This window comes from Artibeus jamaicensis, unplaced genomic scaffold (genome assembly GCF_021234435.1).
Source record: "Artibeus jamaicensis isolate MK-2021 breed Jamaican fruit bat unplaced genomic scaffold, CSHL_Jam_final contig_465, whole genome shotgun sequence".
NCBI classification, from domain to species: domain Eukaryota; kingdom Metazoa; phylum Chordata; class Mammalia; order Chiroptera; family Phyllostomidae; genus Artibeus; species Artibeus jamaicensis.
In genome coordinates this window covers 42,471,446-42,499,250 of record NW_026521843.1, presented here as the reverse complement: position 1 = coordinate 42,499,250, position 27,805 = coordinate 42,471,446, and the positions used below count along the sequence as shown (strand labels likewise).

Genomic DNA, 27,805 nt, shown 5'->3' with positions numbered 1-27,805 from the left:
TGATATATTTGGGTGCCCCTATGTTTGGTGCATATATATTTACGATGTTAATGTGTTCTTGGTGGATTCTTCCCTTGAGTATTATAAAGTGACCTTCTGGGTCTCTCCTTATGGCCCTTTTTTTGAAGTCTATTTTGTCTGATATGAGAATCGCTACCCCAGCTTTTTTTTCTTGTCCATTTGCTTGAAAAATTTGTTTCCAGCCTTTGACTTTTAGTCTGTGATGGTCTTTTTTCCTGCGGTGGGTCTTTTGTTGGCAGCATATGTGAGGGTCATGCTTTCTTATCCATTCACCTATTCTGTGTTTTTTCATTGGAGCATTTAATCCATTTACATTTAAGGTTATTATTGATAGGTACTTATTCATTGCCATTTTTGTACCTGTGTTTCTCTCTGTCTCTCACTTTTCCTTCCTTTCCTTAAAGCAGTCCTTTTAGTATTTCTTGTAGGACTGGTTTGGTGGAGGCATAATCTTTTAGACGTCTTTTGTCTTGGAAGCTCTTTATTTGGCCTTCTATCTTGATTGAGAGCCTTGCTGGGTAAAGTAGCCATGGTTGTAGGCCTCTGGGTCTCATTTCTTGGAATAGTTCTTGCCATTCTCTTCTTGCTTGGAGTGTTTCCATTGAGAAGTCAGTAGCTAACCTTATTGGGGCTCCCGTGTATGTTACTTCTTTTTTCTCCCTTGCTACCTTTAAGATTCTCTCTTTGTCTTGGAATTTTGCCATTTTGATGATGATGTGTCTTGAAGTGGGCCTCCTTGGGTTCCTCTTGATTTGGACTCTGTGTGATTCCTGGATTTGTGTGACTTTTTCTCTCATCAAATTAGGGAAATTTTCTCTCATTACTCTTTCAAATATGTTTTCTAACCCTTGTTCTTCTTCTTCTCCTTCTGGTATCCCTATTATTCGGATATTATTATGTTTCATATCGTCTTGCATTTCTTTTAATCCCTCTGCATTCTTTCTGAGCCTCTTTTCTTTTTCTTGCTCTTTCTGTGAGATGCTTTCTACTTTGCCCTCCAGCTCGATAATGCGATCATCTGCCTCATCTATTCTACTTTTGAAACTTTCTACTGTGTTCTTCAATTCGGGAATTGTATTCTTCATTTCCTCTTGTCTCTTGCTGATAGTTTCTATTTCCTTTTTCATGTTGATATAGTTTGCGGTGAGATGGTTGTGGCTCCCCTGTAGTTTCTGGTAGCTCATTGTAAGCTCTTTGAACTTCATGATAACCAGTGCTTTGAATTCACTATCTGGTAATTAATTAGCCTCTATTTCATCTAACATTCTTTCTGAAGCCTCTGCTTTTTCTTTCATTTGGGGATTGTTTCTTTGTCTTCCCATTGTTTGTGAGACTCTTCTTGTTAGCCTCAGCTTCTAAAATTGATCTGTTCTGACTTCCTGGGTTTATGTCATGAACCTCTGGTATACCTGTGAAGTTCAGTGGTGCAGACTCCTTCAGGTATCTGGATGTTCTCCGTTTTCACCTACTCCTTTTATGGAGAACGTGTAATCAGTTGTTGGAGGAGGCAAAATGGTTTATGACAGCAGAAGAGTTTTTCATGATATTTACAGTCACAGCTGGTAGAGAGGAGATAGGTGATCTTTAGGCTATATATTGTGTTACTATATTCTTCAGCCCAGTTTGCCACTTTTATGAGTGGATGGACAAAAGATAAGCCTCTTGTTGGGGAGGGAAGGCATGTTAGTTGGAACTAGAAAGCAGTGAGGTTTCAGATGGTCAGATTCTGAGGTAAGGTAAGTGTAAGGAACAGTAAATAGGTGTAGTGTGTGAGCGAATAGAGTTAATCACTACAGTGATAGAATTCAGGGACCTGTACAATGGGCTAAGATCCGGGAGATGTGTTGTGAAGTATTTACTGTTGTATAGATCAGCTATCATTTACACTAATATTAGAGTAGCACTCATATAACAAACTCTATGTGATCTGTCTGAGTAGGGGGTATAAAGCTTTAGGTAGTGTCCTAAAGGAAAGCAAGTGGCGTGGAGTTTGGAGGATTAGCAAAGCACTGTGGAGGAAAGGACAGGGAGAGCCTGTCTAATAATACAATATTACTACTCAAGACTGAGAAGCCTACACAGAAAGAGGAGTACAGAGACATTATTAAAATATAAAAGAAGTGAGAATAATGAAGAAAATATGCAACACCTCATGGCTTCTCTGCTACAGGAAGGTGAAATTTATCTCTCTGTCTCTATTGTTGAGATGCCCCCTCTTTGGGTCCCATTTTGGTCCTTTCACAGTTCCTAGTTGTTTGTGTCTCTTGTGGGTAAAAGGAAACAAAGCAACTAACAAACAATCAAACAAAAAGGCAGGAGAAGGGAGGCGAAAGTGATGAGTTTAAGAGGAAAGGATGAAGGACTAAAACAGGGAAAAAGAAAGGAGAGGAACAAAGTGTAGAAAGATAAAGCAGTGATAAAATTAAAAAATATATAAGATTACTAAACAAATGCACAAAAAAGTTACTAAAAAAAGGGGAAAAAAAACAAAACTAACAAACAACAACAAAAAAACAATAACAACAATAATAGAGAAACCCTTCCCTTGTTGGTTTCAAACTGTCCAGACTGGTTTTTCTGGTTGCAGCAGGATCTCTCTGTGGGCTGGGATGCTGGCACAAGTGTGTGCACCAGCCAGGCTACCAGATTGGGGTGTGGGCGCCCGCACACTCACCAGGCTTCTTGGGTCCCACGGGTTCTAGTAGGGTCCTTCCCAGTCTTGTGGCGGGACTTAACCGCTTCTGTGCCTGTGCACACCAGCCAGTTGAAACCGGCAAGGTGCTTCCCAGTTCTGTGTGGGGAACTCAGAGGCTTCTGCGCCTGTGTGCACCTGCCAAGCTGTCTGGAATCCGCCAAACGGGCAGGGTGCTTCCCAGTCCTGTGGCGAGTCCCCAAATGCCTCCGCTTTTCCCTGGCTCACTGCAAGGCCGGGTGGGAAGCAAGCCAAGCTGTCCTGGCAGGAGAACACCTGCCAGTCCACTTTCAAAAAACAAACAAACAAACAAAACTCTCCCGATAGCCTGCCTCTCAGTCCAGTCCAGTCCCCAGCGAGACCAGTGAGGCCAATGCATCTCTCAGTTCTCCCAGGCTTGCAACCACAGAGTCTGCAGTTGAACCGGGCCCTATGTCTTTGTAACCCTCCCTGATAATGCAAGCCGGCAAGCAGACAGGTCTCTGCCCAGTGTTTTGCTTAGACAGGGAGTGGGGGAGCTGCTGGCCCGTGCTGGTGACCACTGGGGTGGCTGGGTTCTCAGGCTCCTGTGGCAGACACCTCTGGTGTTGGTCTCAGACCGATGGCTCTGGTCCCCGGCCATAGAGGCAGCACCCGGGCCACCTGGCTGGGGGTGCTGGCCCCCGCCACCGCTTTGTCTACTCCGGTCCTCAATACCCCACTGACCTGCCGCTTTCTGGTGTTTCAGCGTCCGTCACAATCTCTGTTCTTTTAATTTCACAAATGCTGGATAACTGATGGATTAGTGCGCTGCTTCTCTATAGATCTGCCAGGATTTTCACCCACGAGTACGGGAAATAGAATCCGCTCTGTCCTACTCTGTTGCCATCTTCCCAGCACTCCATCCACGATCACAAAAATCTTAAATAGACCTCCAGTTCAGAAGTCCTTGAGCCTGCTCCTGCGCCTGCTTCTGCACCCGCTCTGCTGCTGCTGGTAGATTTTCCTGGTCAGCGACTCAGGCTCCAACTGTCATTGCAGACCCCTGCTCTCTGAGCCCTTTCCTGCACTCCAGACCAGTCCCACGGCTTTTTTTGACCAGTTCTTTATTATTGAATTAAACTGAAAAGTAAAATTTCAAGTGCAGTCTTCTTCTGATAAGTAAAGGTGTCGTTTTGGTATCACTTATAAAATTTTATCTGTATTTAATTTGCATGGTAAAATCTCTATTTAGCTACTAACAGCTAAACTTCAACCTTGTCTTTGCCAAAATTGCCATAAATTCTAATTATTGGTATTTGAATAAGCATTACATTGAGTAAGGTCAGTTTTTATTTTTTTAGTATAGTCTAGAAGTTGTGACTTTTGATGCTTAATATCGGGGAAGTATGCACCTATTTCATCACTTCCTTTCTTCCCTATCCCATTGAAATATCAACCCATTTACATGTCCCAATTCAAATACTTCCTCTTATGTGGAAACTTCTCCACCTACAGGTGTTTTTCCTTCATAAAACTCCTATTGTACTTAGTAATTATTCATTCATTTCACCTTATGAAATAATTATATAAAGTGAAAGATCATATTTAATACTTTTTTCTTTTTTCCATATAAATGTGCACAGTGCGAGACGTATTGAGTAATAGTAGCAGCAGCACTGACAATGGCAACAATAAGGTAAACTGAATAATAGTACCCTTAATACACAGTCCTGAAGTAGCTATTTCATTATACCCATTTTATAGCTGGTTGAACTTAGAAATAGAGATGGTAAGTAATTTGTCCAAGTTAGCTAGTAAGCTGAGAAGTTATTGAATGGAATAAGAAATCAGCCACTTAGAGTCTAGAATCTATATACCATGTTTAATAAATGCAAAATAAATATTTACTTAATGAACTGATTATTTAAATAAACACTCCAGACCTCACAGATCTCAATGAAAATATGCAGCTTACACTGGAGCTGCATATTTTTAGGAAGTATAGGAAGTATTTTAGTTTAAGTATAACTATAACATAATAATTCTGAAAAGAGCCTCTTTAAAACTAATGAAAGCATTTCCTAAGAACACAGCTTTGGAAATATTTTCAGTAACAGGCTCATCAGAATCATAGGTGACAACTCTGAAGGTAATACTCAGTTAAATTGAAGAACTTCTAATTTGTTTAATATCTCTTTTCTCCTGTTTCCTGCTGATATGGAACTGCATTCCCTTTCATAGTAATACAGTCCACTAGCTCTCTTAACTCCTACCTATGTACAGAGGCAGCCAACTTCTGGTTAGAGTAGGACAGATCTGGGGATTAGAAAATCCTTTGCTTTATCTCTAACTTCTAAGGTAGTTTAGTATAAGGAAAAGAGTAAATTCAGATCAACTCAAAATTTACATTATTATAGCCTCTTTCTTTCTACCCTTTTGAAGTTAATTTGTCTATCACTTTTTATCATGCATCTTGATCTACCACCATCCCTGGGACATGTCTTTCTTTTACTCAGATGACTGCATTCTTTTCCTCCCATGCCCCTGTATAGCCAAATACAGTTGAGTATCTGTGTGCTCAGACTTTGGAGCCAGTCTGCTTAGATTTAAAACCTGCTTCTACTACCTACTGGCAATGTGACCTATCTGTGTTTTGTTTCCTCATTATAGAAGTAATGATGGCACTAATTCCAAGAGTAGCTATGACAATTAAATGAGTTAATACATATCAAATATATAGAACATTACTTGTCATGAGGTGTAGGTACTTAGTATTATCTGTTGTTATCATCATCATCATTTGATTGGTAGAATCCTGTACTTCTTTAAGGTTCTAACATTTCACAACTTCTTTGTAGCTTTCTTAGAGGCCCACTGTTCAAGGCTGACTTGGGCTCTTGTTTTATGCTGCTACATTTTATGCTCACTCTGCTATTTTAATAATTAGCACAGTATGTCTTATTAATTGAACATTCATGTTTCTTGATAATTATAAGTGCATTGAGGTCAAATGTAAATGTGAAGAAACACCCAAGATGTACACATTTTGTACTATGTCAAAAATTATTTTGGATTATCACCCGTATGAATAGTGTGGGAAATATTTTTAGTCACTCCTAATGTTGAAGAAGCTGAGGGCTTATTTCTTCATCTAAGAGATGTCTTAAAATATTTTTAAGCTTCTTTTGTTATTCAGAGTTTATTGGAAAGAACAATTCTTTTATGATCTCTAAAAAAGAAAGTGTTGGTAGTTTACTCTATGTGTTTCTAGTATGTAGTAAAGTATACGTAGACTATGGTACTATATGTATTTCCAAGCTGATATTTGAATGTTGTATAATTTTTAAAAAATTTTGTAAAGTATTTGCTTTTTTCTGACTCAGATTGGTCATCTTCAAATCAGACCAAATTGATTAGGTTCTACTTGATTTATAAAAGAGTATCAGTAATATCCATCACTAGTCCCTGTTAGTAAAACTGGAAGGAAATACAGGCTATACATTTTGTTATTATTTATTTTATTTTTCCATTTTTAATGCAGTTGGAGTAGAATAACAAAGTAACCTGAACACTAATATGGTTTCACAGTTTACTTTTAAATAAATATGTCTCTTATAATAGTAACTATGTGCCACTATCTTGAAAATTTTATTTTAATTATCCTATTTGTGAGGTTGTAAATATTTGCTTTTGTACATTAAAAATAGACCACAAAATGTGTTTGTACCTAATAACTAGTTAACAGATCTTTCTTTTCCTTAAAAATGTTTTTAAAAAATGCTTAAATACTATATAATTCTAAGTACACTGCAACTCTTAAAAAACAGATGTCATTGAAAACTCAAATATACATTCTTCTTACCACATTTCTCAATATGATGACAATAGTAAGTCTAGGAAGTGTATTTTTCCTTTTTCTATAGTTTATTCCTGGATGGCTAATCAAGGATATATTAAAATGTTTATTCTAATGAACCATATCTCAGATATCAGTAGTGGCAAATGTTTCTATTGTTTCTGAGGGATCTTGGTTTTATTGGCAATAGGAGATAATTAATTGGCACATCTTTTTAATTATTTTAAACAGGACAGAGATTCCTTCTTCCATCAGATGTCTTTTTGCTTGACTGAACTGCACCTGTGGTCTTTGAAGAATACCTTACACATTGCGGGTAACTGAGCTCTGGATTAATTTCAATATTTTTTAAATACGAGTTACAACATTATAAATAAATACTAACAAAAGTTACAGCCTAGATTCTCTAGCTGGAGTTGCATTATTTTCTTTTTACTTAATGAAAAATTGGCAAATGGAAAATAATTCTTTTTAGTTACTCTGATTAACTTATTTTCAGCTTGAGTTAGATTTTCTGTTGTGAAAATTAATCTTATTGGCCTAATGTTTGTTTCCTCTCGAGATATATCCATGTTAAATTTTTCTGAATTGTTTATAATAACTGGTTTATATTTGTAAGTATTTGTGGGCTACATAATGGTAAAGGCTTTTGTATTTGATATTAAGATAGTATTTCAAACATTCAGCTAAGACATGCAATTAATTATATTCATATTCTTTACACTTCACTTTTTTTTGTGGGGGGAGGAGTAATAGTGTGTTCTAATAGTGCCAAGGTGTGCTTTACGTGTGCTCTTTGCTCCCAGGTGCTCTTAGTAGGCAGAGCTTAGAGAATATATGTATGTATGTATACACTCATATTTATATCCACAGTTATTTTTGTATGTAACTCTTTATATTGGAAACCATGAGTCCAGCTCTGGCTGGATGTCTCTGTTGGTTGGGGTGTCATCCCATACATTATTAAAAGATTGTGAGTTTGATTCCTGTTCAGGGTATATACCCAGGTTGCTGATTTGATCCCTGGTCAGGGTGCATGTGGGAGGCAACCAATCAATGTTTCTCTCTCTCAATCTCTCTCTCTCTTTTTCCCCTCCTCTTCCCTCCCTCTCCCTATCTCCCCGCCTGCCCCTCTCCCATACTCTCTCTCTTCCCCTCCCTTTCTCCCTAAAATCAATAAACATATCCTCTGGTGAAGATGAAAAAAAACCCATGAATTCACATCAGTACCTCCAATACTGTGTTTCCTTCCTTTCTGTATTTGTACTCTCTTTGCAGACAGTGGGAGAGCTGGGGCTCCCATCTTTGTTGACTTAATTTAATCATTCTCCTGTCTCTGTGGCCATTCCCTCCGCTGAATGGATGCCCTCATCCCACGTGGATTCTGTCACGCCATGTTGGGCTGCCCCCATTTATGGATGTTCTTTTCACTTTGTTCACCCTGTAACACCCCACACTAGGCCACTGTCCCATGTGAATATCCTTCTCACCCTGCTAGGGTTCTAACACACCATGTCAGGCCAGCTCTCTGCATGTACACCTTTCCCATCCAGCTTAGGCTCTGACACCCCATGCTGGGTAGGTCTCTGTATGTGGATACCCTCCTTATTCTGCACAGATTTTGGCACCCCACTTGTGCACAGAATTCTGGACCCCTTATGTTCTTCAAAGTACTAAAGTAGAGTTGTAAATATTTGGATGCATGGAATGATGGAGTATTATAAAAGTATAACATGTATTGAAAAGTGTAAAAATTATAAGGACATGTTTTTGAACTGTCAGAAGTGAGCACACTGATAAAATTATATCACCCAGGTGAAGAAATGAAATATTAGCAGTATCTTAGGATCCCTACTCCTGACCTTTCCCAATCACTACTTATTAGGTATTTTTAGTCTATTAGAAATAAAATGCATTCTTTATATTTTCAGTTAATAACATAATAAATAAAATAGAGCTTCAGTAAATATACATGATTGACTCTTTTGAAAACTGTATTTAAAAAGTTAATTTTAGGTGTAATACATTTTGAAGTTTCATCTTTCAATTTGAGAAAGTTTGGAGCAGTCAGTCACTAGGGGGCAGCCTGTACTGCTTCCACTTATATCCTTTTGTTAGTAACTGGAGTTAACTTTACATGGAAGGAAACAAATGTTACTTCAAAGAAAAATATTTCACTATCCGCAGATAGGAAGAAAATGGACACGGTTATTTTGTTATCCTGTAATTAAATCGTAAGAACAGATCTCTTGATTAAATCACTCTCAACATCTAGGAATCCTAGCTTTGCTGCTTTTTTAGTCCCGTCAGAGCATCCGACTTTGAATGGGTTTGGAAGGTTTTCTTAGTCTAAACAGCTTCAGATAATTTATCCATACCTTACTCTAATCCTCTCTTTCTTTCCTACAGATTCCCCACCAAACACCCTACCAGACTTGAGCTAAACAAGAGAAAAGAAAGCCACAGCTCAGAATTCAACAGTTAGGGCATTTTCTTCCACCCACTGATTTCATTTGGCATTGCTTAGTGGCAATTCCCTTTTGGTAGCACCCTGGGAAAAATATCAGAGGAAGTGTGAAAGAAAAGGTAGTCTTCCCTTGATTTCAGTTCTTTGCTACTCCTTTCCTCATGCCATTAGAGTTCTGTGTAAATCTTTTCTAATTAGATTGATAAGGCTTCCAGTGTCCCTATAATACATGAATCCATGTCTAGATATTTTTAGACCATTTTATTTCTAGTACATAAAGACACTGTTTTTGTCCTCCTCCCTGCCTGTACTCCCACCCTGTCATATAATCTGGTTTGGTTTCTTATTCTCCAGAACTTTTTACCATAATCTAATGTTATTTTTTCCTTTCTATAGATACAGATATTGGGATATACCAGTATTATGACAAGAATGATCAACCAGGTAAAGTATTAACTGTCCTGCTCAGCTAATTTTTATAAACTAAATACTCTAAATTGTAAGGTACTGACCATTAATAAATTATAGAATTAAGAAAAGTCACTTGGTTCTTTAGAAAAATGCTAAAGTTGATATCTATTTTATATAAAATAAAACAATATTGATATAATGCTGGAGAAGAATATGAAAATTTTCATTTTACTGCTGATCAGACTGATAGCTGGACAGACTGTTCACGTTTATTTATCAGCATCCCAGTAGAGGGCATTGTTAATGCGTGGGTTGTGCTGGACCCTCACCTGGTATCTGAAATAGGCATTTCTGAGTGAATGATCAATTTTCTTTATCTGATTAATCCTGTTAATCCCATAAGTTTTTGATGGGCCAAAAGGTCTTTCTAGCTAGAGTTACTTCCTGTTTTGGTCTCTGTTGAAGTGGGGATTGTGTGGGCATCTTGTGTGCTTAGCTTGGTGGTTCATAGGCTGACTTCATGGTTCTGATGACAGACTGAAACAGCTTCTGTTCTGGGCTCAATTGCAGGTCCCTTCCATATCTGATGAGACCGCAAGCTCAGGAGGATATTGGCCCACCTGTTGGGCTACATAAGCCTTTTCACTGCAAATTTAGGAAATAACTCTGTGAAATTAAAACATCCAAATTGTGGCCTTTTTTCAATTGCCTTTTAAAAGGTTTAGCATAATTTATTAATCTCAGTGATGTGTATAATAATCATATATGTGTATATAAAATATTATAATAAAAATAATTTCTACTTTTTTTCCTTCTTTCCAACTCTCTACCACAATGTCAGCAACAGAGCATGGTAACTTAGAAGAAAAGCAGAAACTGGCAGAATGTAAGCTTACTTTATATATTTTACAGAATCATTATAAAACTGAAATTTTAATAGCCTTAAAGATTCAGTTTTAAAAATATTTTAAGCTTTCTGCACAAGTAAGAAATCTTATTTCTTCTAAAATTTTTATAATTATTAATTTTCATTTTTTAGGTATATATACTTATAAGAATCGTATTTGTTAGGCACTTCTAATTTAGACTGTTGAAATCTCTTAGTTTTTATATGCTTATGTAAACATAAACTTTCTTAGTGAATATGTATATTATTTAATGTATTTACAATAAGTATATCATGCTTAAATTCTGATAACATTTTATTATTTGTCCTATGACTAAATCATTGTTTTACCCATTTTAAGAAAATAAGATTTGTAATGATCAGTATTAGCATTTTATTCTCTTTAGTCTTCTGTTCTAAAATATATAAATATGTTAATGTGATATTACTACAATGTAATATGATTCTAATGGCTTAAATATAATTTATGTTTTATTTAGAATATAGGTAGAGCTAAAAAATCCTACTTGTTCTCGTTTTATATGGTCAAGCTAACATTTCATATTTTTAAATGATGTATTAGTAGTAGTAATGTTGATTTTAAAATTTATACATATGATCTATAGGTCATAAATTATGTTTATAAAATAAAATTAATTTGCTGAAGTAAGATGTATAACAATTATGCTGTAGAATTTTAATGTCTATATATTAATGCTATATATTATATGTATACACACAGAAAACAAACACATACACACATATATAGAACTCATTTAAATTATTATTTAGGTGAATTCAAAGATTTGTGATGAAAGATATTATAATCAATTTAATGTTTTGTTAATTTTTTAAACAAAACTAGTTTGACAAGCTGATGTTGAGACTCTACTAAATAATTTTATTTTTAATTAAATGTATTTAAAGCACAACAGAGTTTATCAGTATTGAATTGTGATGTAGATTTTAAAGAGCATTATTTTACATAGAAAAAGGAGCACTATTAGTGTATAACTTATTAAAACTTGGATTTTCACAAATTTTTTCTTTAGTCTTAATATGTGATAATACTGTATTATTTAATTTAAAGTTTATTTTTCTGTGTTTCATTTTTTGTATTTTACTTCTTTTCTCACTATATTTACTCATTAGGAATTTTCAGGTCTGAGAAGGCTACTTGTGAATTTTGGAATTTTTTTGGATTGAACATTTAATTATTTATATGAGAACGTTATTTTTTATTATAGAGTGGATCATTTACCTTTAAATACTAGGTTCACAGGCCTAGGAAACTCTCCCAGGGATTCTCTGAGACTTGTTGGTTGTCATCATAAAATTATGATCAGGGAGATTGTTTTGTGGTAAAAATTCTGTTTCAATGACAAAGTCTTTCAAAATGCTGTCATTTGATGATGGAAATGAAGTCCACTTCCTCTCAATTAAAGAGGTGTTTTATTTTAATCTTCCTTAGGCACACTACTAAGAAGAGTTTCCTTTTTAAGTCATGTTTAACTAACTGTAGTACATGTTTTATTTGCCAGCACGAGATTATCCGTGGACTCTCAAAAACAGACGCCCAGAAAAACTTAGAGACTCACTGAAGGAGCTGGAGGTATCTTTTCCAAAAGTTTCAAAAATGGCAACAAACAAATCTGTTTTAAGACATCTTTCAACAGCTTTAATTTTCATAAAGGATCAACTCTCCTGGTGATGATAGCTTTGCTTTTGTCCAGTGAGGAGTTTCAAAACAGTTGCATCTTTGTGTGGCATGCTGATTTTTTTTTTCTGCTTGCAAATCAGAGGCACTTTAACTGATAACAACAATGTGTAGAGCCAACTGCACTCTCTCTTTTTATGTTTCCTTCAGGAGCTGATGCAAAACAGTCAGTGTGTGCTGAGCAAATGGAAGAACAAATATGTCTGTCAGGTAAAATGGTTTGACGGGCTTTCGCAGTGTTTAACCAATGGAGCTGAAAACTATGCAGTAATTGGTATTCTTATGTTATGATAGGTAATGGACAAAAACTTTTTAAGAGTGGATATTTCATAGTTTGAATTCTAGTCATTCTAAAACTAACATTAGATAGATTGACATAGGCCACCAGGCTACCTCATTAATCAGTAGTCATACTGACACATTATAAACACTAATAAAAATGTTTTCAGATGGTATTTTTAGTTTGGAATTGTCTGGATGTTGTATTAGATATATACTGGCATAGATTTAATCGTATTTTTGAGTGAAGAGAAAGCCATAGGACAAAAGGTTTTTTTGGCATACCACTCAAACATTTGTGAATTCCATGCTTATGGAAATCAACAAACATTTTAGTTAGACCTAACATAATAAGACATTTGCTCTTACTCTTTGAAGATTCTAAGCTGTGCTGCTTAATGTGGTAGCCACTAGTCACCTATGGCTACATTTAAATATAATTTAAATTAATTAAAATTAAATAAAGTAAAAATTTTATTTCCTCAGTTGTACTACCCACATTTGTAGTGTTCAGTAGTCACATGTTAGTCACATGGGCAGCCTAGATACAGAATATTTCCATCACAGAAATTTCTATTGCACAGCAGTATCAGGGCCTAGACAAGGAGTTATTTGTTGAGTGAAACTAGATTCAGGGCATAATCATAATAATTAGTGTCCACTGATCACAAAATAATGGACAAATGTCTTAGCTTTGCTGATAGACTTAAAAAATACTATTTGCCTAGAAAAATTTACTTGCTTGTGACAGAAGGAATCATTAGTCATGTTTTATAGATACATGTAATTGAAGTCACATCAGTCCTACTAATAATTATAACTTTTATGGAATTGAATATCCTGTGTCTATTTAAATTCTTACTTGTTTATAATGGGACTTTTTTAAAGTCTATCATTTAGTGGACTCTCATTTTTCCTTGTTTTTTGTTTAAACTCATCTACCTTTATTCATGAAGGTAACTAGTTTCCTCCTCAACTGTCATAAATTATTACTTTCCAGAGACTGCTTAATATTTTCAGAACCATAATACTTCTTAAATATAGCTTAGGATACTATTTAAGAGAATGGCATTATTTAAAAATTCATAATTTGTTTTCATGAAAGTTATAATCAGACTTTAAAACTTGAATCCGTATTTGCTCCAGAAAGTTTTAAAGTTAGTGTAACTCAAATTGTACTTCTCAATACCATTACTCACCCTAAAAGCAGGCACAGAATTATTTGACTGGCGGGCATGCCTACCACCTATAGTATGAGGTGTGTCTCATAGCCTCCACCCTCACGATCACACTGGGTAAGTTGGAACATGTCAGGCATCTTAAAATATGCAGTGGAGCACCCCAAAAGGCAATCTGTTTTAAGTAGACTTTATTGCACTTTAATTTAATGAGCAAGTTTGTGTGTATGTATATGTGAGGGAGTAAGGACAGGAATGTCCCTCACTAGTGAGTTAATTCAACACAAAAAAGGAATTTACATGATAAAATATATACAGAATTACTTTGGTAATTTACAGTGACCTGACAATACTGTTTTCTTAGGCTGTTATACAAATGAGTCTGCTTTTAATTTCCAGTGGAACTTAGCATTTTTTATATTTTCATATTTTGTGCTTTATTTCTATGATTGATAAGATAGTCCTAAAATAGATCTTTTACTGCCAGCACATTTTTGATGGGATATATTTTAACAAGCTAACTCTACCTCCAGCTTGCCCACAGGTCCAGGTTAGTCCCCACATCTTAGGGCCTTTGAGACACCACTTAACATGATTCATCTACTTCCTCAGTTTCTAGACAGGACTGTTAACTAGGTCTTCTAAAAATATGTGTATATGTCTTTTCCTACAGACATCTCTAATGTCACAGTAAATTAAAAATTGGTGCACAAGCTAAATGTTTAGAAGCATTCCCTTAACCCTTTCTGAGTTGCAAAATTAGTAAACCACTTCCACAAAGCTCTCTTAGGGTTTCTCTTTTGTGTATCACTCAGCATGGTGGCTCTAAAAATACATGTGCCTAAATTTCTATTAGTAATTTCCCTCATATATTTAGCCCTAAAATGGTACCAGTTAACCATAATATAATGTTCTTTATCCTTTACAAAAGGAGTGCAAAAAGTTTCTCAGTATTGGTGCTTAGTTGAACCTCAGTCTTTGATTGTGGCTCTTCCTAAACTAATATAAATCTATTATCTCCCTCCAACCCTTGCCACTGGAGCCATGGCAAATTTAGGATTTATGGAATTTGTATTGATGTCTTCTTCTTGAGGCATCCTTATTTCTCCAGAAAGTCAGTGGTTTAGAAATCAGGAAGGCAACTGCAGCAACATAAAGGATTTTAGAATATGCAGTCTGAGCTTAGATTTTTCCCTCTGTTGAATAATGAGTTTTATAGGTTGTCATCATTACCAGATTTAGCTCATGTTGTTAACTTAATGACCTATAAATTGTAATACTTTAAAAATAATTCTCTCCACTTATGAATTTGGAACATTCCAGACAGGGGTATCCAACCTTTTAGCATCTCTAGTTCACACTGGAAGAATTGTTGTCTTGGGCCACACATTAAACACATAAACACTAATGAAAACTTATGAACAAAGAAAAGATTTTAAGTAAATTTATGATTTTGTGGTGGGCGCATGTGGCCTATGGGCCACAAGTTGGACACCCCTGAAGATTTTTATCTATACATATGTTTTGAATGAAAATTGTGTTTTGAAGTTGGTATTTTAGACTATGCCTAATCCTAATTTAAAAGTGTGAAATGTAATTTAAAGTTTAGTTTTACTGGTAATCAAATATATTTCTAATTGTTTTTTAGCCTCCTATCATGATTTTATTATGAAAAAGCATTTAATAATTTCCTGCTTTGAATTTCTTAAAACATTTAACAAATTATTCTCAGGGAATAATAGTTTCAGCATTATGACATTATTAAATTTATACCACTTTAAGTCACATCCATATTTGCAGATAGTTAAAAAGCAATGTTATCATTAAGACAGCTGTAACCTCACCTGTATTGATTTTAGAATAAATTATTTGAATTGTATACGTATATTTAACCATAAATGTACATAATAGAGTCAGCTGTACTCTGATTTCCTTTTTATAACAATTTTATGTTTCCAGGTACAAGTTTAAAATGCCAGGAAAAGATATATATATTTTTTAATTCTTGTAGTAAATTACTTAAAAGGCTATGTAAAAATGTAAGTTATTTTCAAAGCCTGTCACAGATAAATTGTGACCCTATGAAACCTTTTATCATAACCTTCTCAGTTGTAGAATGGATAGCATCATTACCTGGTCCTTCCTTCGTCAAATTGTGTGAAAATCCATTTGATTTCCTTATAAAATAATAATTGACAAATGTGGTTTTAAAGTTATAATTATTATTAATTTTATGTTATTTATACAAAACTGTTTACACAGACTTCATTGACTGCTATTGTTGTGGGAAGTACTAAGGAAGTATAAGGTGTGAGTTGAGTCCCCAGCAGATCTAGTCAAGGAAAACAAACGAATGCAATCACTAGGACATTAATGAGTAAAAAGAGAGTAAGAGTGTAGTGTAGAGATTAGTCTGGCAATAGGATGTAGCATAAAACATGAAAACCAGAGGCAGTTTGTGTAAAGAACAATTGATATGGGATAATATTTTCTTTAAACACCAAACTAGAGGTTTTCTGGACTGGAAAATAAGTTCAGTATAGAGTAGAGGTTAGGCAGTTAGACTGAAAATAAAGGGATTAAGTGAGAGTCTGTATCTACCATGGTGAGATCTTTCTCCTTCCTCAATTCAGCAGCGAGGCTTATGTTTCTATGTAACTTGTTGAGAGGACACTTCTCTGAAAACAAAATTACTCCCTTCAGAGCAAAGCCTATAGATATTGATATATTTGGTATTTCCCTTTGAGAAGGTAGATGTGCTGATCAACTTCTGTACAGGAAGCCCAAGCTAACAGACCTGCTGATGCACACCAAGCTCCCAGTCAATTTTTCAGAGACTCACTTTTAAGTATAACCAGAGAGGACTTCTGGCCAAGATGGAGGTGTAGATAGACACTCGTCACTTCCTCACACAACCATAAGAAGGATCACAGCTAATCTCAAAACAAAATACAACCAAAGTTGCCAGAAAATAGACCGGTATGGAAGTCTGACAACCAAGGATTTAAAGAAGAAATATTCATCCAGATGGGTAGGAGGGGCAGAGATGGGAGCAGGGATGTAGGGGATGTGGTGTGGTGGCTGCAAGATGGTGGCAGCAAGGCAGTGGTAGCAGTGACCCCCAGAACAAGTGGTCTCATATTCACCTGTTATGGATAAAAACTGAGCGGGACACCTGGGGAGCTAGCCATCCCAGCCCCAGGCCAGACCACGCAGTCCATGGTTCCAGCACTGGGAAAATCAAGCCTTATAATTTCTGACTGTAAAAACGAGTGGGGATTGGGGTAGCAGAAGAAACTGCCAGTCTCTCAGGAGAGTCTGTTTAAAGCAACCACATGGCTCTAGAATGTAGGCAAACCCACCCACTCTGGGATTTGGTACCAGGGCAGCAGCTAAAAGGGCACTAGTTGCATCTGGGAAATGGGAGAAGTAACTAGAAATGGGGCAAGAGCTGAGTAAGCAGCATTATTCCCTCTCAGACGCCTCTCCCATATACAGCACCACAGATCAGTGAAGCAGGTTGTCCCACCCTAGCAAATACCTAAGGCTTCCATCCTTTACAATGTAACAAGTGTGCCAAGACAGAGTCAAAGCAGCTCTATCCAATACATAGAAACAAACACAGGGAGGCTCCCAAATTGAAGGCAAAAAAAATATGGCCCAAGTGAAAGAACAGATCAAAACTCCAGAAAAAGAACTAAGCGAAATGGAGATAGCCAACCATCAGATGCAGAGTTCAAAACACTGGAGATAAGGATGCTTGGAGATCTCATTGAGTACAGCAAATGCATAAGAGAAAAAATGAAGGCTACCCTAAGTGACATAAAGAAAAATCTACAGGAAACCAGCAATGAAGGGAAGGAAGCTGGGGTTCAAATCAATGATTTGGAGCTGCAAAAAGAAATACTCAACCAGTATAGAATGAAGAAACAAGAATTAAGAAAAAAAAAAACCAGGGAGAGAATAAGGAGATTCTGGAACATCTCCAAATGTACCTACATCTGAATCATAGGGATACCAGAAGTAGAAGAGGAAAAGCAAGAAATTGAAAACTTACTTGAAAAAATAATGAAAGAAAACTTCCCTAATATAGCAAAAGAAATAGACATACAAGTTCGGGAAGTGCAGAGAGTCCCAAACAAGTTAGACCCAAAGAGGGCAACATGAAGATACATCATAATTAAATTGCCAAAGCTTAAAGAGAGAATCTTAAAAGCAGCAAGAGAAAAGAAGAGTGTTACCTACAAAGGAATTCCCATAAGACTGTCAGCTAATTTCTGGAAAAAACTTTATAGATAAGAAGGGACTGGCAAGAAATATTCAAAATGATGAAAAGTAAGGACCTACATCTTAGATTACCATACTCTATTCAGCAAAGCTATCATTTAGAACTGAAGGGCAGATAAAATGCTTCCCAAACTAGGTAGAGTTCATCACCACCAAGCCCTTATTATATGAAACGTTAAAAGAACTTAAGTAAGAGAAAGAAGATCAAAACTATGAACAGTAAAATGACAAAAAGCTCACAACTATCAGCAACTGAATCTAAAACACAGAGACAAACTTAGTAAACAACTAGAACCTGAACAGAATCATAGAAATGGAGACCACATGGAGGGTTATCAGCTGGGAGGGGGGAGAAGGGAGAAGGGAGAAGGGAGAATGGGAGAAAAGGTACAGGGAATAAGAAGCATAATTGGTAGGTACAAAATAGATGGGGGGGGGGCTGTTAAGAACAGTATAGGAAATGGAGAAGCCAAAGAATTTATATGCATGATCCATGGACATGAACTAAGGGGGTGGGGATTGCTGGAGGGAATGGGGGTACTGGACAGAGGAGGGCAAAGGGGAAAAATCGGGACAACTGTAATAGCATAATCAATAAAATATAATTAAAAACAAATAGAACCAGAGATTAGAATACTTTTGAGGTTATTCTCTATCTATAAATCTGAGATCTATGAATTGAGGATAAAACAAATTGAAAAAAAGAATCAGGGACAATGAAATAATTTAAATAAAAGGATTTAAAATTGCCCCCCACAGAGAAATAAGTAGCTGTTGCATCCTTGAAAGAGGAAGGAATGCTATTTTTTAAAAGAGTAATCAGGGGAAAGGAAAGGAGCTCTTGGAAATTGTGAGTGTGACAGCACAAACAGAAAAATTAACAGAAGACTTGAAAAATAAAGTTGAAACATCCCTATAGTGCAGAACAGAGTCACAAAAAGACATAGTAGTGAACATAGTTGGTAGAAGATAAGAAAATTAGAGTTTCAGACCAGAAGATCTAATATCTTAACTAATTAGAGAAAACAGAAGGGCAGCAAAAAAATTTTTTTCAGAACTGGAGGATGCTTGTTTCCAATTTGAAAAGATCCGATGATTGAAAAAAGATAAATATCAAAGCTTATTTTGTGAATTTTAGAAAACCAAAGATTAAGAGAACATCTTAAAGGTTTCAGAGTAAAAAAGAAAAACAAGATACATGAAAAGGTATAGAAATCAGACTTCTCAGTAGCAAGTAGTTAGAAGACTATGGAATGATGCCTGCAAAATTCTGAAGGGAAGTGATTTTTAGCCTAGAAATCTTTATGCAGATTTCTAATCTGTTGTTCAAATAAGGACATTGTCAGACTTGTTTGCTCAGAAAAAATTTACCTACCATGTACTTTTCTCAGGAAGTTATTGGAAGATATACTGGCTTAAAGCAACAGAGATTCTTAGGATCTAGGAAACACAAAGGATCCTATATAGTATGGAAGAGAAATCTTAGAACAATTACTATGCCTTAGGTCTAGAATGCAGCTAGTCTAAATTGGAGCAGGGTACAGAAGGTTCTAGGGAGTTTGGAGGTAGGGAAGAAAAGGAAATGATGGATCATATATCTGATCTGATATAGGAGAATTAATGATAATTACTATTATTAATCACTGTTATTTTAATAATGAGATAATAAAATACATAAGAATTAAATCTTGATTTGTGAAAATAGGAAATCAGTAAGTAATAACTAAATCAAGAGATAGCATATATGGAAGACATTGCTAGTTGCTTGCCCAATTTCTGCCTTTCTTTAGGAACAGACCGTGATGTTCAGAGTGGCAATATCACCAATTTAAAGTAATCAGCTTTCCTGTTTCTCTTGAAGCTGGAGGTGGCCATATGAAGCAATTCTGGCCAAAGTAAGCAGAGGTGACTCGTAGGACTTACAAGTTTATTAAAGGGGCATACTCACCTGACATGCGCCTTTTCAGAATCTGCTCTGTGCTTTCTTCAAGTCTGGATCTGACATAGGCCTGATATATATATATGAACCCGTGTTTGACTCAAGGCCTATATAGATTTTAGTGCTACAATTTTCCAGATAGTATTCGTAGTTGTTGGGGATACCAGTGGATAAAACATCTTTGTTTTGATAGGGAATACCAGAGGAAGATTGATAAGTAAAATTTAGAGTATGTAAGAAAATGAAAACTATTGGAGAAAAAGAAAGCAAGAAAGATAGAAAGTATTTGGGGGATGGTGGGCACGATGGGCCTGATATATGGTGACCAGGAAAGGCCTCACTGAAATATTATGTGATTAAGACATGAAGGAGCCAGCCATGGAAGATATCTGTAGAACAGGGTTTGGGGTAGAAGACCAGCAGGTGCAAAGGCCCAGAGATGGGAGTATAGTTGGTGTGTTTGCAGAACAGCAGAGTCAATATAATTGGAGTAGAAGGGGCAAGCAGAAGAGTAGTAGGGATTGAGACCAGAGAAAGATACTAGTTATATAAGACCTTCTAGGCTTTTGTAAGGACTTGCCTTTGATCCTTAAGTGTGATGGGAAAGCTTTGAAAAATTTTGAGCAGAGGAGGAACTTGATCTTGATTTACTTTTTAATTGGTTCAACCTGGCTATTGTGATAGGAACAGATTCAGGGAACAAAATCAAGTTAGGGAGATCAGTTAAAGGTGGTTTCCATAGTTCAGTGGATTCATAATGGTGGCTTTGACTTATGGGAGGGGTTAAGTGGTTGTGCAGTAGCCAAATTCTGAGTATATTTTTTGAGCCATTGGATTTTGCTGATGGATCAAATGTTGGGTGTAGAAGAAGTTTCTGGGCAACTAGATTTACCATTCACTGAGAAGGGGAAGATTGAGAAAAGACATTTGGAGGACACATTAGGAGCTCAGTTTTGGACATCAGTGTTTGAAATACCTATTAGACATTCCAATAGAGCTTTGGTGATAGGAATCTATGGTTTAGAGGTCTCGGCTAGAGAGGTAAATTGGGTAGAAAACCATGCAGATGACATCAAAGCTAAGAGATTGCTGAACATCACCTAGGGAGTATAGATAGAGATCTAGAGGAGGCTGGAGGGCTGATCCCTGGGGTCCTCCAGCATTTGGGGATTGGAGAGATGGAGAAAAGAAACTGAGTAAGATCCAGAGGTAGAACACACTGAAGGCAATGTGGTGTCCAGGAGATTAAGATTCAAGAAGAAAGTCGGGTTTAACTGGTACGTAAGATACCGGTAACAAGATGTCTGAGATTGACCATTGATTGGGTAGAGTGACAGAGGTGATGGGTGACCTGGATGAGAGCAATTTTGGTTGATGGTGTGGGCAGAAGCCCAATTGGAATGCATTTAAGAGATAATGGGAGGAGAGAGCAGAGGGGTTTACAGCATAAGGGTTATGTTATAAAGGAAAGTGGAGATATAGGGAAGGAGAGATGGGGTCATAAGAGGTTATAATTTTTTTTTAGATGGGACAAATAACGTTTATTTCTGTTGGTATGCAAATAGATGTGATCCAGTAAGGGAAAAATTGTTGCAGGAACAGTGATAATTAATTGCTGGAGTAATGTCACTTCTTAAGTGACAAAAAGCCACTTAAAAAAGGGGGAGGGAGCCTGGCTGGTGTAGCTCAGTGGATTGAGTGCAGGCCTGTGAACGAAAAGATCACAGTTTGATTCCCAGTCAGGGCACATGCCTGGGTTGCAGGCCAGTTCCTAGCAGGGGCCAGTTCCTAGCAGGGGCCAGTTCCTAGCAGGGGCCAGTTCCCAGCAGGGGACACATGAGAAGCAACCATACATTGGTATTTCTCTCCCTCTCTTTTTTCCCTCCCCTCCCCTCCCCTCCCCTCCCCCTCCCCCTCCCCCTTCCCCTCTCCCTTCCCTTCTCCCTTCCCTTCCCAATAAATAAATAATTTTTTAAAGGGGGGAGGGGATGGGGAGTAGGTCCCTAGTACCTGGTGATATCATGGAGATGTCTTATCAGCCAAGCACTGCCAAACTCCAGACTTCTTGTTCTCCTAGGAAAAACAAACCCCCATTTTGTTCAGTAATGATTTTTTTGAGGTCTCTGTTGCATGCACCTGAATGCAGTTCTTGGTGACACACATATTTAGAAATGTGGTAGAATTAGAAGAAACTACTAAAACTTGAAAATGGTGACATTTGCAAGTGAGATGAGAGGTTGTGGTGGGATAAGGCAGTACACAGTGATTTCAAGTATTCTCTAATATTTTAACAATTTATATGTATTTCTTTCATTGAAATATTTTAAAACATTCTCAGAGTGCTTCTGAGAAACAGACGTCAAGATGGTACTAGGAATGCAAGGGACTTAAGGGGGAGATGTGAAAAAGAGTGGAGGAGGGAACAGGAATAGGTGGGAAGAGCTGTTTGACTGAGATGCTGGTTTGAACCCCGTGAAAGGAGAAGAAAAGGATTGACTGTAAAGAGCCTCAAGCTGCAGTATGGGGCTGAAGAAGTTTCAGCCAGGCCGAATAAGGAGTCCCTAGGCTAAATTTGCCCATTAGAGGAGTCTCCATAGGACTAATTCCCGACTATGTTCAGTCATTGGCTAGTAGCCCCCAGGGGAAACTGTGGCCTTTGTCAGTCAACTATGTTCCCAGCTTCCATTCCTCCTGAAGGAGTTCTGAGTGGTATGTGTCCATGGCCATCACACTCACAAAAATTTATATTAAAAATAAGAATGTGTATCTGTATGTTTCTACATTTATAACATTGTACCTGAGTAATCTTCATGTTCAGCTAGGAGGTTTAATACCATGCCCTGGTAATTACTCTTTCTCAGGCAAAAAAACTCATGCCTTTCCAGGAAAAATAGAATTTATATTGTATCGTGATGACCTATGGTAATTCTTTGATGCATTAATTATTTACTCTTAAAAATACAGCAAGAAATGAACCCAATTTTGGAACAAAGAAAAATTTAATTTTCTTTATAATAGTCTGTCTTTGTGTCATCAATCAGCATTTCCCTCCTACTCTTTTTATAAGTGACTCTTTCTTCTTTTTTATTAATTGCTTTTATTTAAAAATATTTCTTTAAAGATATTCATAATTCCCCACCTCCACCCTTGGCATTCCTGCCTACTAATATTTTGGAAACTTCAAGGAATTTTTGTCCCAGAGGAAGCCAGCATAGAACTATGAATTTCCTTCATATATTCAGTTATAGTTAATAGTAAATATGTGTAAAGCTAAATGAATTCAAATCTCAATAATCTAGTTCCTTTTGTGTTGATTTTAATATATCTTTTACACAGTAGAAACAAACACATGCCAAACATTTATGTTTTTTAAACGGAAAGTAGTTACTTCTATAGCTAGCTAATGAAAAGACTTTTAATGCATTATATTTGAATACTTACAGAGAATTTTTAGACAAAAAAAAAACCCATTACATTTCAAATTTAGAACTTTGTATTATAGGCACAAGTTGGAATGAGCCAGTTAGAAATGTATTTATAAACTAAAAGCATCTAAGGTTGGGTGTGAGAGCTCAGAAACTTTACATTCATATTTGAGTGTATTATGTTATATATGCCAGTGTAGCTGATAGAGAAAACACATCAAGTGCTTTTGCCAAATTGTAATTTATACCCTAAAGTTAAAAAAAATAAAACTATTAGGTTAGCAAATGCACTACTTAAGTGACTGTGAGATGAAAAGCAGTTATTAAACACAAAGTCTGTCTGGAAAAAGTCTACCCATTTTTAATATACCAAGAATGGTTTGCATAACATCAACATAATCTGGCAGCCAAGGAGAGGACTGGAATGCACATTTGTGAACAGTGATGACTTCACTGTACTAGTCAGTGGTGGCAGTAGATGCCATTGAGTGAGCATGTGTACTGTGTGGCCATCATATTCAAAATGACTGACCAAGTAGAGCAATGAATCTGCATCAAATTTTGCATTAGCTTTGAACATTTCTCCCTGGAAACTATTTGGATGATTCAGAAGGCCACAACTATGGGCAACTGGTGATTGGCAGCTTCATCATGACAATGTGCCTGCTCATGCATCATGTCTCATGCTGAGTTTTTTGGCAAAACATCAAATCACCTGGGTGACTCAGCCCCACTACAGCACAAATTTGGCGCCCTGTGACTTACAGCTTTTCCCCAAACTAACATCAGCTTTAATGGAGGAGAGATTTCAGACAGTCGATGAGATTCAGGAAAATATGATGTGGCAGCTGATGGTGACTGGGAGAATTGTATGAAATGCCAAGGTGCCTACTTTGAAGGGGACTGAGGTATCATCATCCCATGTACAGTGTTTCTTGTATCTAGTATCTTTTTCAGTAAATGTCTGTTTTTCGTATTACATACCTGGATGCCTTCTGGACAGACCTTGTATGTACACATACCAAATCTGCTTTTTCCCTAATAAAATGGGATGATACTGTTCATATAGGTCTGCAGCTTTTAAAAATTTCCTCCCCACTTCAGTAGTGTATTATGGATTTGGGCAGAAAATTTCTGGTTACTTAAACTTTATCTGTCTTTTATGTTATCTTCATTTGTTTTCTTGTACTAACAACAGTCACAGTAACTAAACTCACAAGCAACTGATTTATTAACCTCATGGTAGTTTACTGATTTGCAGTGTGAGATATATTTGGCATGACAGACCCCACTTATTTGCTCGGGGCATTCTCAACTGATGGATGAATTAATTATTCAAGAGACTAAGTTAAAGATAAGGCTCATTGGTGAGCTGAGAATTGGAAAGAAAGCAAAGAGGTGTTTTTATAGGATATTTCTATTAAGCTACCGTAGACCCCTGCCTGTCCTGGGGCTCCTTCTCTCTTGACAACTGGCATTAGTTATCAGAGCCATAATCCTGAACAAGGTAAAAGACATGGGGAACAGGCTTCCTCCAGGGTGGTTTTTTTAAAAAATATTTATTTATTTATTTTTATTTTTTATTTTATTGATTATGCCATTACAGTTGTTCTAGTCCTCCCTTAATTTCCCTCTACCCTGCACACCCCTCCCCCAGCATTCCCCCTCCTTTAGTTCATGAACATGTGTCTCAAGTTCTTTAGATTCTATATTTCCCTTACTATTCTTACCCTCCCCCCTGTCTATTTTCTATCTACTGCCTATGCTACTTATTCTCTGTACCTTCTCCCCGCTTCTCCTTCTCCCACTTCCCTGTGGCTAACCCTCCACGTGATCTTCATTTGTATGGTTCTGTTTCTGATCTAGCTGTCCTCTTAATTTGCTTTTGTTTTAGGTGTGGTTGTTAATAACTGTGAGTTTGCTGTCCTTTCACTGTTCCTATTTTTTATCTTCTTTTTCTTAGGTAAGTCCCTTTAACATTTCATATAATAAGGGCTTGGTGATGATGAACTCCTTGAATTTGATCTTATCTGGGAAGCACTTTAACTGTCCTTCCATTTTAAATGAAAGCTTTGCTGGATATATCAATCTTGGATGTAGTAGGTCTTTGGATTTTATGACTTGGAATACTTCTTTCCAGCCCCTTCTTGCCTGTAAGGTCTCTTTTGAGAAATCAGCTGACAGTCTGATGGGCACTCCTTTGTAGGTGACTGTCCCCTTATCTCTTGCTGCTTCTAGGATTCTCCCCTTCATTTTAATCTTGGCTAATGTAATGATGATGTGCCTTGGTGTGTTCCTTCTTGGGTCCAACTTCTTTGGGACTCTCTGAGCTTCCTGGATTTCCTGGAAGTCTATTTCCTTTGCCAGATTGGGGAAGTTCTCCTTTATGATTTGTTCAAATAAGGTTTCCACTCGTGACTGTTTCTCTTTCCCTTCTGGTACCCCTATAATTCGGATGTTGGAGCGTTTAAAGATGTCCTGGAGGTTCCTAAGCCTCTCCTCATTTTTTGGAATTCTTGTTTCTTCATATTTTTCTGTTTGGCTATTTTTTCCTTCCTTCTGGTCTGCTCCCTTGATTTGAGTCTCAGTTTCTTCCCATTGCTATTGGTGCCCTGTGCATTTCCCTTCATTTCAATTAGTTTCGCGTTCATACGTTCCTCTAATTTGTGGCTAAAATCAACCAGTTCTGTGATCATCTTGATCACCAGTGTTTTGAACTGTGCATCTAAAAGTTTGGCTATTTCTTTATCACTTAGATTTATGGGCTCTGGGGCTCTGAGTTGTTCTTGAGCCATGTTTTGATCTGTTTGTGCCTGTTACATATGAGGAGAGGTGCCTTATATGTTCACCAGGGCGGGGCCACCCAGGTCGCTGGTTTGTGATGCTGTATGTGGGGGCGGGGTCAGAGAGGGAGCAGTGGTGGTCCTCTCTGCTGGCCCAGTCCTCCTCACTCCTTGCCCCCGCCTGTTTATCTGAGCGCAAATGTGCAAGCCCACCGCCTTGTGCCAGGGCCTGCGAGGTCTGTCTCAATGCACGTCTCTTCACTGGTTTATCCACATGCAAATGTGCTACCTCAGACAGCCAGCTGCGTGGGGACTTCTCATAGCTACCCCACACCTGGGAACCGCGCCCTCGGCTGCTTGCGCCGCCGCCCGGGTTGGGGGATTGTTTTTGCTCCACCCACTTCACTGCTGACCCCTCTCACTGGTTTAGCTGAGCAGTTTGTTGTTTTCAGACTCTGTATTGTTCTATTTTCTGTGATCTGGTTGCATTTATTGTTGTTAAAACTTTGTTGTTTTTAGATCTGGTTGTGCGAGGAAGCAAAGTGTTTCCACCTATGCCTCCATGTTGGTGGAAGTCTTCCAGGGTGTTGATCTTAACTGTGTACTGCCCACCACCACTTCATTTGAGATATCTGACCAGGTCCTCATCCATTACCTGGTCTATATCTGAGAAAAGTGTTCATTAGAATTTGAGGAGTTCCTAAATCTGATTGATGGAGATGTGGAAAACACCGTTGCTTCCACAGCAACTTATAAGCACTCTCTTAGGTGAGCCTCTGTGGAGGTGGCTACATATAAAGGTTGTGACAATCACAGTGTCTCCAGATATGTCAGATGTCCCCTGGAGGCCAAATTCTCTCCAAGTTCAGAACTACTGGTTTAGTGGAAGATTGCTTTAGACTCCAAACCAATCTCCTTCTAGGGTGTCCAGCCTTTTGGCATCTCTGGGCCACTCTGGAAGAAGAAGAGTTGTCTTGGGCCACACATTAAATACATTGTGACATGTGATAACAAAAAATCTCATAATGTTTTAAGTAAATTTACGATTTTGTGCTGGGCTGCATTCATAGCCACCCTAGGACACATGTGGCTCGTGGGCTGCAGGTAGGACACCTCTGGTAGAGTACAGTAAGAGCTAAAGAGAGGAAAACTAGGTGAGTTATTGCATGGAAGTTGACTGTGGAGTTACTGATACTAATTCCCCAGCAACACATAGAAAGAATATAGGATTTTTCCTGTCTTAATCTACTTTCCCACTGATTATGAGACCTTTGGTTAGTTGCTTTACCCTCCTGATTGTGAATTAGTGTGAGGATTAACCTTGTTACTACAGCTTTTATAATTAATGTACTTATTATGTTTCAGAATTGTGTGGGCATTGCACATTCATAATAGAGAAAGTGCATATAAAGTTCTCTGTAAATTATGAAATTTTGTACAAAGGTAATGTGTTGCCTGGAATGTCTTCTTGTTCACTTCCTGCCACTGGTTTTATCCATTTAGATCTTTTAAACTACTGGCAAATATATGATTTATCTTTGTGAACTTGACCATGATTATGAATATTTTTAGGGATGATCACTTTTATATAATTATATGTATAATAATTACATAAATATTAAATACATATAATTATGTAAGTTATGTGTGTACTAAATACAGAGTATATTATTATATATGCTGCATTTAAAATTACATTAGGTTTCTCTATACAGAAAAAAAAGTGTTTATGTTTTATTCTTTTGTTTCCTGCTCTTAAGTCAGTTCCCTATAGTGAGTCAATTAAATTTTTTATCCTTGTCTTAGCTACATTCAATTTTGTCTCTGTACTTTAATGGATTAGTCAGGCATGGTTTCCCTCTATACCCAATAAATGTTTACTGAATGAAAGAATAAATTACAG

The 27,805-nt window shown here is 37.1% G+C and overlaps 1 protein-coding gene across 4 annotated transcripts in view; it reads left to right on the top strand.

Moving 5' to 3' along the window:
* The window catches only part of WDPCP (WD repeat containing planar cell polarity effector), a 331,941-nt gene that overhangs the window by 97,922 nt on the left and 206,214 nt on the right, over positions 1-27,805 (top strand). For all 4 annotated transcript variants that reach the window (XR_008391976.1, XM_053666942.1, XM_053666943.1 and 1 more), the window contains exons 2-6: positions 6,762-6,846; positions 9,394-9,441; positions 10,250-10,294; positions 11,836-11,906; positions 12,162-12,221. Coding sequence is in view for 3 of the 4 variants with exons in the window: in XM_053666942.1 (XP_053522917.1) it covers positions 6,786-6,846; positions 9,394-9,441; positions 10,250-10,294; positions 11,836-11,906; positions 12,162-12,221 (285 nt within the window). In the remaining variant the exon portion in view is untranslated. The remainder of the gene's footprint in view (positions 1-6,761; positions 6,847-9,393; positions 9,442-10,249; positions 10,295-11,835; positions 11,907-12,161; positions 12,222-27,805) is intronic.